General features: G+C 35.3%; 1 protein-coding gene across 1 annotated transcript in view; it reads left to right on the top strand.

Annotated features, from left to right (window-relative positions):
• Positions 1-16,721, top strand: part of LOC130218979 (ankyrin repeat domain-containing protein SOWAHC) — a 92,985-nt gene that overhangs the window by 29,779 nt on the left and 46,485 nt on the right. The window contains exons 4-5 of the mRNA XM_056451254.1: positions 275-436; positions 8,972-9,019. Of these exons, the coding sequence (XP_056307229.1) occupies positions 275-436; positions 8,972-9,019 (210 nt within the window). The remainder of the gene's footprint in view (positions 1-274; positions 437-8,971; positions 9,020-16,721) is intronic.

Here is a 16,721-nt window from a genome sequence, read left to right as displayed (position 1 = left end):
AATCAATCCACCAACCGTTCAATCCATCCATCTGTCAATTAATCCATCCATCAGGCATTCAATTCATCAATCAATTAGGTCTTTCAGAACTATTGAGATTACATGAAGCACATATTAATTTAGCCTTTTTTTATAACAAATTTGAAGTTGTTGAAATGCTAAATGGTCATTTAAGCAGTAGCAGGCATAAACCACTGAGTTCTTTGAAAGCAGTTTTGATTGAATTCGAATATCATTGATTTGTAGTTATAATTTGAATGCGTGTGTGTTTCAGGTGTCTTCAGAGCAAGTGGAAGATGTGTTTTTCTCTGTTTCCCACACTGACTGCAGTGGTACAGCAAGTCCCAGCGATGGCACTGAGCTCAGCGGCAGTGACCTGTTGTCCTTAAAGAGTGACACACTTTCTCTGATCAGTGAAACTAACATCTCATGCAAGGTTAGTGCTGTGCTGCTATACTGATCTATATAATCTTAAATTGGGATAAAGTACATCCAGCAGTGTGTTATTGCAGATTTACAAAAACAACCACCTGGATGTATTTTATGAAGCTAATGAACACGCTTATGAAGCTTTATGAACACAACTACTTGCTGCAAAACATAAAAAATTTAAAGCCATAATAGTTTATTCATTATTTAATTAAACACAAAGCTGCCAGAAATGAAAACATCTGAATGGAGTATACACTAATCTACCCATTATTCAGACACAACATGGCGCCACACAGTCAGAAACACAAAGCTGACCGAAACAAAAACAGCTGATGGAGTATACACTAACCTGCGCATTATTCAGACACAAGATGGCGTCAAACAGTCAAAAACACCAAGCTGACAGAGATGAAAACAGCTGATGGAGTATACACTAACCTGCACATTATTCAGACACAAGATGGCGCCAAACTGTCAAAAACACCAAGCTGACAGAGATGAAAACAGCTGATGGAGTATACACTAACCTGCGCATTATTCAGACACAAAATGGCGCCAAACAGTCAAAAACACCAAGCTGACAGAGATGAAAACAGCTGATGGAGTATACACTAACCTGCGCATTATTCAGACACAAGATGGAGACAAACAGTCAAAAACACACAGCTGACAGAGATGAAAACAGCTGATGGAGTATACACTAACCTGCCTCAGACACAAGATGGCACCAAACAGTCAAAAACACACAGATGATGGAGTATACACTAACCTGCGCATTATTCAGACACAAGATGGCACCAAACAGTCTAAAACACAAAGCTGACGGACTGAAAACAGCTGATGGAGTATACACTAACCTGTGCATTATTCAGACACAAGATGGCACCAAACAGTCAAAAACACACAGCTGATGGAGTATACACTAACCTGCACATTATTCAGACACAACATGGCGCTACACAGTCAGAAACACAAAGCTGACAGAAACTAAAACAGCTGATGGAGTATACACTAACCTGCACATTATTCAGACACAAGATGGCGCCAAACAGTCAAAAACACCAAGCTGACAGAGATGAAAACAGCTGATGGAGTATACACTAACCTGCGCATTATTCAGACACAAAATGGCGCCAAACAGTCAAAAACACCAAGCTGACAGAGATGAAAACAGCTGATGGAGTATACACTAACCTGCGCATTATTCAGACACAAGATGGAGACAAACAGTCAAAAACACACAGCTGACAGAGATGAAAACAGCTGATGGAGTATACACTAACCTGCCTCAGACACAAGATGGCACCAAACAGTCAAAAACACACAGATGATGGAGTATACACTAACCTGCGCATTATTCAGACACAAGATGGCACCAAACAGTCTAAAACACAAAGCTGACGGACTGAAAACAGCTGATGGAGTATACACTAACCTGTGCATTATTCAGACACAAGATGGCACCAAACAGTCAAAAACACACAGCTGATGGAGTATACACTAACCTGCACATTATTCAGACACAACATGGCGCTACACAGTCAGAAACACAAAGCTGACAGAAACTAAAACAGCTGATGGAGTATACACTAACCTGCACATTATTCAGACACAAGATGGCGCCAAACAGTCAAAAACACCAAGCTGACAGAGATGAAAACAGCTGATGGAGTATACACTAACCTGCGCATTATTCAGACACTAGATGGCGCCAAACAGTCAAAAACACCAAGCTGACAGAGATGAAAACAGCTGATGGAGTATACACTAACCTGCGCATTATTCAGACACAAGATGGCGCCAAACAGTCAAAAACACAAAGCTGACAGAGATGAAAACAGCTGATGGAGTATACACTAACCTGCGCATTATTCAGACACTAGATGGAGACAAACAGTCAAAAACACAAAGCTGACAGAGATGAAAACAGCTGATGGAGTATACACTAACCTGCGCATTATTCAGACACTAGATGGAGACAAACAGTCAAAAACACACAGCTGACAGAGATGAAAACAGCTGATGGAGTATACACTAACCTGCCTCAGACACAAGATGGCACCAAACAGTCAAAAACACACAGCTGATGGAGTATACACTAACCTGCGCATTATTCAGACACAAGATGGCGCCAAACAGTCAAAAACACCAAGCTGACAGAGATGAAAACAGCTGATGGAGTATACACTAACCTGCGCATTATTCAGACACAAAATGGTGCCAAACAGTCAAAAACACCAAGCTGACAGAGATGAAAACAGCTGATGGAGTATACACTAACCTGCGCATTATTCAGACACAAGATGGAGACAAACAGTCAAAAACACAAAGCTGACAGAGATGAAAACAGCTGATGGAGTATACACTAACCTGCCTCAGACACAAGATGGCACCAAACAGTCAAAAACACACAGATGATGGAGTATACACTAACCTGCGCATTATTCAGACACAAGATGGCACCAAACAGTCTAAAACACAAAGCTGACGGACTGAAAACAGCTGATGGAGTATACACTAACCTGTGCATTATTCAGACACAAGATGGCACAAAACAGTCAAAAACACACAGCTGATGGAGTATACACTAACCTGCACATTATTCAGACACAACATGGCGCTACACAGTCAGAAACACAAAGCTGACAGAAACTAAAACAGCTGATGGAGTATACACTAACCTGCACATTATTCAGACACAAGATGGCGCCAAACAGTCAAAAACACCAAGCTGACAGAGATGAAAACAGCTGATGGAGTATACACTAACCTGCGCATTATTCAGACACTAGATGGCGCCAAACAGTCAAAAACACAAAGCTGACAGAGATGAAAACAGCTGATGGAGTATACACTAACCTGCGCATTATTCAGACACTAGATGGAGACAAACAGTCAAAAACACACAGCTGACAGAGATGAAAACAGCTGATGGAGTATACACTAACCTGCCTCAGACACAAGATGGCACCAAACAGTCAAAAACACACAGCTGACAGAGATGAAAACAGCTGATGGAGTATACACTAACCTGCGCATTATTCAGACACAAGATGGTGCCAAACAGTCAAAAACACAAAGACAAGAGATGAAAAAGCTGTTAAATAGTTAATATATAATAGTGAGTAGAATCAGTGGGAAATTTTAATTGTGTTGTAAGCACAAACTCTTCATAAAAAGTAAGTATCTGATTGCCTTTGGTGTGATTTGTCATTAGTTTCATTGGTTTAATTAGCAGACGCTCTTCATCACAGACTCGGATGTGTGTAATCCTCTTACAGGCTCAGTGAATGAATGTCTGAATGTGGTACACTTGATTCAGGCTGATCCTGCGCTGACGAGTCCACAGGTTACTGGTTCAGTTTAAGTTCAACTCTTTTGATGTTATTTTAGTGTTGGAATTGCGAATGGTATTTAATCCATTATGCTAATTATTTTGAAAAGGACTTCAGTGGTAATAGTTTTCATTTTCAGCATGATAAGGATCCGCTAATTGCAGTGAAATTGTATTTGGAGAAAAAAACAGTCATGGAATGGCCTCCACAGTGTCCAGACCTGAATATTATAGAGGCTGAATAAGATCACTTGGGCAGAAAAAGAAAGATATGACACTCTAACCCTAAGGAAGAACTTTGGAAATTATTTAGGGTTTGATCTATTTTAACTTGAGCCAAAAAATGTAAATAATTATAACCATCAGGATTAAATATAATTTTTTTCTCAAACAAATAAAACAACAATTGTAAAAATAATCCGGATGCTAAATAGTACTTGATGAGGTCTGATAGCAGTCAGGAGTTTCTACAGGAGAAGACTTATTCAGAAAATTAAATACTTTAATTCCACAACGCCGAGCGTCACGAAACAACAAAACGACACCCCAAAGCATCTGAGAGAGATAATCAGCTCCTGAAACGCAGCGCCATTCATCTTACACTAATTAAAAAGCTGGCACAGCAACATTAACATATTAATTGAGGTTCAAGAGCAGAGCTGTGATGAGGAGGAGCACAGTCACATCAGTTGCAAACACACAGACACACTCACCATCACTCGCACACACATACATGTCTGTTCTGGTCCAGCTCAATACTCTGCTGATGTTCATTGAGTTTTTGTTTTGATTGAATCATGTGTGTGATTTGAACAGAGTAATTAAAGTGAAGCGCGGCCCTGATGAGCTTCTCCTGCAGGAAATGTTGTGATATTAAATTATTTATGACTCCAGGCTCTCACTGTACCATATGTAAATCATTCAGATATGTAAATGGGCCGCTAAATCTCACAGATTATAAATAAAAATCTACTATTCCCATGTCTGGCTCTGGGCTTTTAATCACAGAAGGACTTTTCCATTCAAGCCTGAAGTTGCGCTAATCGTGCGCTGGATAAAACACTGATAAACACTTTATATTGTGTGTATCTGCAGATCCAAACGTCCACAGAAAACAAGGAGTGAAAGAAAGCGCATGCATCATTGAACAAAACTGAAATATTGTTGAAAATAAAGTTGGAGATTTTGTATATATACAGTATAATATACAGACAGTTATGTAACGGCCTCCACAGAGTCCAGACCTGAATATTATATAGAGTATAATATACAGACAGTCATGGAATGGCCTCCACAGTGTCCAGACCTGAGTATTATATAGAGTATAATATACAGACAGTCGTAGAATGGCCTCCACAGAGTCCAGACCTGAATATTATATAGAGTATAATATACAGACAGTCATGGAATGGCCTCCACAGTGTCCAGACCTGAGTATTATATAGAGTATAATATACAGACAGTCGTAGAATGGCCTCCACAGAGTCCAGACCTGAATATTATATAGAGTATAATATACAGACAGACATGGAACGGCCTCCACAGAGTCCAGACCTGAATATTATATACAGTATAATATACAGACAGTAATGTAATGGCCTCCACAGAGTCCAGACCTGAATATTATATAGAGTATAATATACAGACAGTCATGGAATGGCCTCCACAGTGTCCAAACCTGAAGATTATACAGAGTATAATATACAGACAGCCATGGAATGGCCTCCACAGAGTCCAGACCTGAATATTATATAGAGTATAATATACAGACAGTCATGGAACGGCCTCCACAGAGTCCAGACCTGAATATTATGTAGAGTATAATATACAGACAGTCATGGAATGGCCTCCACAGTGTCCAGACCTGAATATTATATACAGTATAATTTACGGACAGTAGTAGAAAAGCCTCCACAGGGCCCAGACCTGAATTTTAAACTAAATGCTGTGTAATATACAGTCGTGAAATGGCCTCCACAGGGCCCAGACCTGAATATTATATACAGTATAATATACAGACAGTCATGGAATGGCCTCCACAGAGTCCAGACCTGAATATTATATAGAGTATAATATACAGACAGTCATGGAATGGCCTCCACAGTGTCCAGACCTGAATATTATATAGAGTATAATATACAGACAGTCATGGAATGGCCTCCACAGCGTCCAGACCTGAATATTATATACAGTATAATATACAGACAGTCAGATATTTTGTCAGATATTAAATATAAAGTGATTTAAATTGAAATCGATTTGCTACTGAAACTATTTTTTTTTTACTTTGCATTTAATTGAATTTTATTTTTATTTGCATATCTGAGCTTTATTGTCCATGACATAACTGGATATTCTTGCTGTGAGGCCACAGTGCTGACCACTGCGCCACCATGCCACCCATATTCACAGTAAAATTACTTAAAAGTAGATGTAAATCCTGTATGGAAATGTATTTGTGTGTGTGTGTGTGTGTGTGTGTGTGTGTGTGTGTGTGTGAGATTCAAAAGCAAAAGTCACATCTTGACTCTAAATTAGCACTGATGTTTGTTATGCATGGAGTTTTGTAAAAAAAACATAGAATTATTTACTGTACTTTTTTATTTTTCTTACAATATAACAAAATTACTAACATCAATGTTTTCCCATGCATCCCCAAACCTGCGAATTTTATCAGGATATCAACTTTTATTAGTGTAAACCACATGCAAACAATCCATATTAGGTCTATTTTCATAGCTTAAACTGAAGACAGAGAACTTTGTGTGCATTTTGCCCGATCGCTAAAACAAGATTTCACGAAAACCTTTAAAAAAAAACACTAAAACATTGGTTTAAAAGTGCTATATTTTTAAAAAAGAGAGATCAATGCCTTCATGTGCGTGTGAATGAAAATGTTCATTATTCATACACGTGTCATAAATGTTCCCTCAGAAAAAAAACAGGAGAAATAAAAGACTGTAGTTTTGAGTCTCAGCGTTTCTCCTCAAGTGTGTTTCATATTCAGCGTGGCGCTCCAGTCTGACAGTAGAGCTGAAACTGCTGTCAGAGATGCACATTTCACTGCGTCTGACAGCACACACACACACACACACACACACACTCTGACTGACTGTGCAGAAGAAGAAGACTTTATGCTTAAATATGACCATTTAGTCTATCAGCAGAAGCCCATTATTTATTCAGAAGGGCTTCTTCTTCTCGTACGTCCTCCTGGAGATGGATGATGGATGGATGTAGATGTGCAAATAAAGAGTATTGTAGTTTTTTGTAATACAGATTGGGTGTAAGCGTTTTATTACACTTTATTACACACCGAATACTTGCTTCTGATTGGTCAGTCAAGGTCTAAGGTATGCTGTTTCCTGATAACAACTGATTAAACTAATAACGCATGCTCATCCGGGTACTGCTAAACATCTTGATATTATATATACAGTACTGTGCAAAAGTCTTAGGTCCCCAGTAACATTTGTTGTTTTATTGAGGGTCTAATGACATTATAGATTACTTCTCTTTATTTAACTGCAACCAGAAAATACAGGTTCTAGTTGAATTTTTGGGGGGGCTAATTGTTTAGGACGTACAGTATGAAAGAAAGAGTTGGAGAAAGATGGAGGAGTGAATAAAACACTGGAGTTTCTGTCTTGGTCTGATTTCTGCCAGAGCTGCTGTCAGTATTGTCAGCAGAGATTGTGAATGCTGAAAAGTCCAGATTTGTCATGTCATTTTTATTTTTTAATTCCTACTAGAAAGCACCTCATTTGTCATAGTTACAGTTTTCAGCATGATGATGATCCCAAACACACCGCTAATGTAATGAAATCATATTTGGAAAGAAAAACGACAAGACAAAAGAGTCAAGTTAGAAACAAATAGACAGTCATGGAATGGCCTCCACAGAGTCCAGACCTGAATATTATATACAGTATAATATATAGACAGTAGTAGAAAAGCCTCCACAAAGCCCAGACCTGAATTTTAAACTATATACAGTCATGAAATGGCCTCCACAGCGTCCAGACCTCAGAATTATATACAGTATAACATACAGACAGTCGTAGAATGGCCTCCACCGAGTTCAGACCTGAATATTATATAGAGTATAATATACAGACAGTCATGGAATGGCCTTCACAGAGTCCAGACCTGAATATTATATAGAGTATAATATACAGACAGTCATGGAATGGCCTCCACAGAGTCCAGAACTGAATATTATATAGAGTATAATATACAGACAGTCATGGAATGGCCTTCACAGAGTCCAGACCTGAATATTATATAGAGTATAATATACAGACAGTCATGGAATGGCCTCCACAGAGTCCAGAACTGAATATTATATAGAGTATAATATACAGACAGTCATGGAATGGCCTCCACAGAGTCCAGACCTGAATATTATATACAGTATAATATACGGACAGTAATAGAAAAGCCTCCACAGAGCCCAGACTTCAGTATTATATACAGTATAATATACAGACAGTCGTAGAATGGCCTCCACCGAGTTCAGACCTGAATATTATATACAGTATAATATACAGACAGTCATGGAATGGCCTCTACAGAGTCCAGACCTGAATATTATATACAGTATAATATATAGACAGTCATGGAATGGCCTCCACAGAGTCCAGACCTGAATATTATATACAGTATAATATACAGACAGTCATGGAATGGCCTCCACAGAGTCCAGACCTGAATATTATATACAGTATAATATATAGACAGTCATGGAATGGCCTCCACAGACTCCAGACCTGAATATTATATAGAGTATAATATACAGACAGTTATGTAACGGCCTCCACAGACTCCAGACCTCAATATTATATACAGTATAGATAGTATGATTGTCACAATACTGGAATACGGTACCAATCGGTACTGAAATTTAAAAAACGTCCATTTCCCGCTAACGTTTGAGCGCTGTTGAGCACGTTCTTAAACAGCATGACTTTTTGGGCCTTTACCATAAAACAGTTTTTAATAATGTACTGTGCCTTTAAATGTAAATGTGGATGCTCGTATGCTAATGAGCTTGTGGTTGTGACGTCATGAATATTCCAAACTTCATTATATTTACAATTGCAGTGGAAGTTAAAGCGTGATTCAAAATACAGCTAGTTTATGTCAATTAAATCTAATTAAGAAGAAGTTGTTGAGTGTTGATTGTGTTTTTGTTGTGTTGTACAGAGCGATGTGGAGGACGACACTCGCAGCGTCACGGCGTCTTCAGTTCTGGTAGGTCAATTTAATTAATCAGTGCATAAGAAAATACTTTTTAATAATGGTTTTTATTTCAATACAAATATTAAATATAATATATGCATGTTTAATATATTGAAATGTATTATTTATTTTGTATTTTAAGGTTTAGTCAGTGTAGCTGTAGTAATGCCATTTTGTTTTATTTTTGTAACATTTTTATTTTATTTTTGAAGTTTGTTACGAATTTTATTTTTATTTATAAATTTCTTTGTGATTTAAATTTTTATTTAAAAAGTTTGTTACAATTTTTATTCTATTTTTATTTATAAAGTTTGTTACGATTTTTATAAAAAAAATTATATAGTTTATGATTTTTATTTTATTTTGTATTTATAAAGTTTGTTACAATTTTTATTTTATTTATAAAGTTTGTTACGATTTTTATAAAAAAATTATATAGTTTATGAATTTTATTTTATTTTTTATTTATAATGTTTGTTACAATTTTTATTTTATTTATAAAGTTTGTTACGATTTTTATAAAAAAAATTATATAGTTTATGATTTTTATTTTATTTTTTATTTATAATGTTTGTTACAATTTTTATTTTATTTTCATTTATAAAGTTTGTTGCAATTTTTATTTTATTTTTTTATAAAGTTTGTTACAATTTTTATTTTATTTTATATATTTTTAAGTTTGTTACGAGTTTTCTTTTGTTTTATTTGTAAAGTTTGTTACGATTTTTATTGTATTTTATATATTTTTAAGTTTGTTACGAGTTTTCTTTTGTTTTTTATTTATAAAGTTTGTTATGATTTTTTTAAAAGTTTGTTACGATTTTTCTTCTGTTTTTTATTTATAAAGTTTGTTACAATTTTTCTTTTATTTTTATTTATAGTTTGTTAATTTCTATTAAATGTTTTTTAAAGTTTGTTACATTTTAATTAGATTTTTTGAAGTTTGTTACGACTTTGATTTTATTTTTTATTTATAATGTTTGTTACAATTTTTCTTTTATTTTTTATTCATATAGTTAACTACGAATTGTCATTTCATTATTTGTTTTTATTTATAAAGTTTGTTACGATTTTTATTTTATTTTTTATTTAGAAATGTTACGATTTTTATACACATTTTCATTCATAAAGTGTGTTACAATTTTTATTTTATTTTTAAGTAATTTATCGTAATTTCTTTTATATTAATTAATTACAGGAATAAGTATGTATTGATATAATTGAAGTGCATTAACCATCTAACCCTGGAGTAATCAAAAAGATCTAAAGGTTGATTTATAGGTGTCTATTTTTATATTTAAAATTTGTGTGTTTTCAACTTAAGGTATGCATCAGGGGCAGTGCATTAACAGATTTGTTTTTTAATCATAATCTATTCATTCATGTATCCATTTAATATTTTTGTATTTACATTCTACATTATTTTGACTATCCCATATATAATATTACATCATTTTAGCAGACACTTTTAAAGCAACATATGAAAACTGTGTATATGTACAGTTGAAGCCAGAATTATTGTATATGTTTCCCAATTTCTGGGGACATTTTTAAACATAAGTTTTAATAACTCATTTCTAATAACTGATTTCTTTTATCTTTGGCATGGTGACAGCACATAGTATTTGACTAGATATTGTTCAAGATACTAGTATTCATCTTAACATGCAATTTAAAGGTTTAACTAGGTTATTTAGGGTAATTAGGCAAGTCATTGTATAACAGTGGTTTGTTCTGGAGACAATCCAAAACAAATATTGCTTAAGGGGGCTAATAATATTGAGCTTAAAAAGCTTTAAAAAAAATTTAAACTGCTTTTATTCTAGTCTAAATAAAACAAATAAGACTTTCTCCAGAAGAAAAAATATAGGAAATACTGTGAGAAATTCCTGAATCTATTAAACATCATTTGGGAAATATTTGCACACAGGATGGCGTATAATTTTGACTTCAACTGTATATGTTTATATCAGACGTGCTTCTGTTGCCTGGCATTACATCATACTGTCCCGCAGAAGGGCCTGCTGTTATCGTAAATCAATAATCCGCACCTCACTATGTCAGAACGGGTGAGCTGAGCTGTATTTGAGCTGTTTTGGTGTGTGTAAACAGTGCTGGTCCCAGATCAGCGTGCTGCCAGATGAAGGACGGCTCCCTCGGCGGACGCTTGTGTTTTTAATTAAGGTGGAGGTGACATTTCTCTCACCTGAGCTGTGAACTTCACCGTCAGCATTGATCAAGCAGAAGCTCATTAACACACACACACACAGATAATACACGCTGATACAGTTAAAGTCAGAAGTAGCCCTACTGAATATTTTTTCCCCAATTTTGGTTTAATGGAAAGAAGATTTTTCTCAACACATTTCTGTGCATAATAGTTTTAATAACTTATTTCTAATAGCAGATTTCTTTTATCTTTGCCATGATGACAGTAAATAATATTTGACTAGATGTTCATCAAGATACTAGATATTGGAAAAAAAAAACTTCAATTGTGTAGTTAAATAATATTATAATTAAAAATTATATATATATATATATATATATATATATATATATATATATATATATATATATATATATATATATATATATATATATCATCTCGTGCAAGAGATCTGCAGAGTGGATGATCAACATCAACAGCCTGAGGTATCAAGACATTTGTGCTGCCCATTACATTACAAACCACAGGAGAGGGCAAATTCTTCAGCAGGATAGCGCTCCTTCTCATACTTCAGCCTCCACATCAAAGCTCCTGAAAGCAAAGAAGGTCAAGGTGCTCCAGGATTGGCCAGCCCAGTCACCAGAGATGAACATTATTGAGCATGGAGGAGGAGGCGTTGAAGATGAATCCAAAGAATCTTGATGAACTCTGAGACTCCTGCAAGAAGGCTTTCTTTGCCATTCCAGATGACTTTATTAATCAGTAATTTGAGTCATTGCAGAGATGTTTGGATGCAGTCCTCCAAGCTCATGATGGAGTCAGACACAATATTCATTCTGTTTCCACTGCAGCATGAGCACATATTCTATACTGGACATTATTGAAGGTTCAGTGACGAGACTTTAGTCTAAGCAAAGTCAGACCTTACTGTCCTAATGAAATCATTAATAATCAAGGCATGATCATCTTTTATTGTGGTAAAATAAGTGTAATCTAGAGGCCTTTACCTTTCATATAAGCCACTTCTTACACCAAATGATCAACTAGAAGTCAACTTATTATTTATTGTTCATCAAACTTGGATAGGCGACAAGAATATAAATGCCATACAATAGCTCAGTGACACAATTTCTGAGAAATAGATCAAAGTTGGTCAAAATTTGGCATGGCTTATTTGCTAATAGGTCTCAAATCTGACACTTGGGTTAACAGTGAAATGTCAGGTTTGTCACTTTTAGACTATTTATGTAATTCTGAAAGTAACGTCTCTGTGAAAGACTACAAAATAACTTCATTTTGGACTGATTTAATTGCTGTAGTTGTGGTACAACAGCAAAGTTTCTTGATTATTACGATAGAATGAGAGAAATAGTTTCTAGCCATATCGACCTAAAAATCTTTTAGGTCACCTTTTCTGTTGGTCATTGTAGGCTGCATGATGTAGCTACAAAAGAGTCAAGCTTTAAATGGGAAAATAATCAAAACTCTTACTTCGAAAGTCCTGAGCGAGCTGCTAATGGTCTAATCTGATTCAATGATCTATGCTAAGCTTAGCTAAAAGTGCTCTCGCCAGACCCAAAAATGGTAAGACTCCATTGTTTAACTGTAGGAGAGCAGTAAAATGAGCCTATTTCCAACAAAAGTGTAGTGTTGCTATAAGAAACACACACACAAGTGTGGTTTCAATGATTGCAAAGACATTTTACGTCACAAATAGAAATAGAGAAACAGCGCCAACACTGGATGAGGATGAAACGTATTAGTGCACTTGAATTGACCACGCAAATTACACAATCAACAGCCACTGAGTTAAGTTGTGTGTCGACATTCAAACACAGAGCATTTCTGCCCATGAATCTCGAGGAGACATAATAAAGCACATCATAAACGTGCCGCGGGGAGCGTTTCTTTTAAAAAGTGGATGTCAGAAGGCAACGGAGCCATAAACAAGCCGAGACATTAATTTCAGAATAAACGAGGGGAGTTTGTCTCTCGTAAACGTTCATTTTAACTTTGCTGTAAACTTTATTAGCCGGGTACCAACTGGCCTGCCAATTACGGCTCCTTTCTCTTGTTAATTTTATGTTGGGGTGGTAAATTCTCAGCGGGGCTCGAGTCCTGACCTCAACCTTACCTATACTTCATTCATACATGAGAAAGAAAAGAAAATAACCTCAGCTTGAGGGAGCAGATTGTTGAAGGCATCGCAAAACATGTCAGCAGGATCCAATCTGTTCATTTTTTATTAGTTTTAGTGCTACAATTACACCTTTCTGTTGTTTGACTTCTGCCCTTACCAAAATTAAACATTTTTTTAATAATCAGTTTTATCAACAGTATAAAATTTATTGTTTTATTGCCACTGGCTTGCTTGGAATGGGACTTGGGGAGCTGCGCATCGATGGATTTGCTCTTCAGTGTTTGGACTTTCAGCAGTGAAGATTAAACCACACTGAACTGAACTAAACTAAACTTCAACTGTGATCACTGGACAGACACAGTTTCAATTTACTATAATCGTCTATGTTAAGCTGCTTTGACACAATGCTATAGAAATAAAAATGAATTGAATTGTCATAATTAACGAAGATTTTATTACAGTAAACGATATCATTACAAATGTTGACCCATGCTGCATAAATATGACTCTAACTTATATAATAACAAAAATAATGAGTTTATTTATTTAATCTACACACTTTAACCACCAAAATAAGTTGAAAAAGAATGACAAAGCGCAATTGGAAACACTTTACAATAAAGTCTTATTAGTAAATGTTAGTTAGCAGATTCAATTACCGTGCGTTCACACCAACGCTTCTCACCACTTATTGCCGAAGGCTCCCGTTGATAAAATGAATAATTTCAGGCTACTTTGACGCTCTCATTACTTTCGGTATGAACGCAGGGTAATACAATATTAATAATAGTAAAAATAAATACACCAGACATTCATTAATCATTTACTCTATTAATTGAGTTTAACACATTATTATGCTTTAACTAAGAATTGAACATCATAACAAGATTATAATAAAAGCTTTTAAAGTTAAAAGTTAAAGTTAAATTACCACGATATATTGAATTATTGAACATTTGCATCTGTCTAAATTGCGGTAATGTTTTTTTGGCATTGACTCGCATTATAACCACAAATTTAATACAAAAACCATGGTAAATAACATATTTAAAAAGCTATGGTTAATTTGTAGATACCATACACTGTAAAAAGCAATTCGGTACTTTAAAAAGTGAGTAAACCCATTGCCTTGAAAGCAATAAGTTGATTTTACTTATTCAAAAAACTGTCAGTAAACTCATTGACTTAACTTTTATAATTATGCATAGTTGGTTTACTTAATAATTATAATGCAACAAGTTTAGGCTTTTTTTTTTAACTCAACAAATCGGTCTTTACATTATAGGCGCTCTGAGAATGACAAATTAACTGGCATTGCAAATCTATCCATAGTTTAACCATGGTAATTGTAGTAAAATGCTACACAAATGTATTGGGTTGGCTCAATTGGGTTTAGGTCAGGGCTCTGGCTGGGCCATTCAAGAACTGTCACGTAAAATGCATGGTTACTGCAATTTTACTATTAAAAACTGGTTTATTTTTAAGTATAAACTTAAAAAAATTATTTATTGCATTATTTAATCTTTTTAATGTATGTGGTTGCAAACAATGTATACGGGCTGAATTTACACAAATTAAATATAGTAATGTTCAACTTAATTTATTTAAGTTCAGCCCATATAGGCTGATTGCAAGCTCTTACCTTAAAAATGAGTAAATACAATGAAATTTAGTGTACCTACAAAAATTAATAAAATTGTAGTAACCATTCATTTTGGTGCATTGACTTACATTTGTATAACCAGCAAATTTACTAGAATTGGTTTAGCTAAGCTATGCTAATCTGCCTTTCTGTATTGTATGTAGCCTGAGCTTCAGCATGTTTCTCCTCATCCCTGGTGTCCACACAAAGGGCAGAAAACTTGCTGATTTGGTATCTGCTCTCCCGGCGAGCGGGATTCTGACCCGGCTGTCTTTTTTCTGTCAGCGCTAACAGAGCTAGCGGCCCAGATCGGCGGTTTCCGCATTAGCATTTGCTGTCTGAACAGGCATCTTCAGCGTGATCATGCTGATGTGAGTTCACCGGATGCTGGGTTTGGTTCATCAACACTTCTGTATATGTAGACCTTACACAGCCCTAGCTCATTCGTGATTTAGCATGTTTTTCAAGTGTTTATTTTTATTTAGTTTTTTGTTTGGGAGTTTAGTTCCTAGCCATATCGACCTAAAAACTTTCACCTTGTTGTCTGTTGGTCTTAGTAAACAATGTAGCTACAAAAAGTCAAGCTTTAAATTGGAAAATAATCAAAACTCTTACTTTGAATGTTTTGAGTGAGATGCTAACGGTCTAATCCGATTCCATTAACTATGCTAAGCTAAGCTAAAAGTGCCCAAAAATCAGCTGAATGGATTCAAAAATGGTAAAACTCCACTGTTTAACTCTAGGGGAGCTGTGAAATGAGCCTAATTCCAATAATAAAGTACTGTTCTTTTAAGAAACCCGTTCAACTTTAGGTTTGAAGAAGTAATATTACTTCATTCTTTCATTACAAGCTGTTCATACATTAGCAATGAAAAAGCAGATAATAGTTCCTACATATAGCCCCTATAAATACGCCAACATGGTTTTCCAATCATAATAGACTTTTAGAGACTTTTGAGACATGTAAACCTGAAGAAAACAAGTAAAAAAAAAAACAGCTGGAGCGCAGACATCTGATCCGTCTGAGAGGCAGACTTCAGGCTCTTTCATGTGTCCGACGCAAGACAGCCCGTCTTGGAGAAATATCTCACAATGTCCATCACCGCAACAGTTTGTCTTCATCAATCATCCGCTGTTTGTTGACTGTAGCTGCAGGATGTCACCCTTATTTTTATAGATCTTGTTATTGGGGTCTGCCCTCTCACAGCAGGAATTTCCTCAGCATCATGGGACGCGTTTGTGTGACGTTCACACGCAGCCACCTTCTCTCATGTTTCATCAGTTCATATGCGTTATTATAAATCTGATGTAGAATATTTTAATTGATCTATATTATTGAGTTATCTTCAATTTATGTACAGAATATATACAGTTAAAATCAGAATTATTCTGTATATTTTTTCCCTAATTTCTGTTTAATGTTGAGATTTTTTTTCAGCACATTTCTAATCATAATAGTTTTAATAACTCCTCTCTAATAACTGATTTATTTTCTCTTTGTCATGATGACAGTAAATAATATTAGACTAGATATTCTTCAAGATACTAGTATAGAGCTTAAAGTGACATTTAAAGGCTTAACTAGGTTAATTAGGGTAAAGTTAGGGTAATTAGGCAAGTCATTGTATGACAGTGGTTTGTTCTGAAGACAATCCAAAACTAATACTGCTTAAGAGGCTAATAATATTGACCTTAAAATGGGTTAAAACAATTAAAAACTGCTTTTATTCTAGCCGAAATGAAACAAATAAGACTTTCTCCA

Source organism: Danio aesculapii, chromosome 25 (genome assembly GCF_903798145.1).
Source record: "Danio aesculapii chromosome 25, fDanAes4.1, whole genome shotgun sequence".
Lineage (NCBI taxonomy): Eukaryota > Metazoa > Chordata > Actinopteri > Cypriniformes > Danionidae > Danio > Danio aesculapii.
Note: the sequence above shows the minus strand (reverse complement) of the source record. Positions and strands in the feature narration are given on the sequence as shown.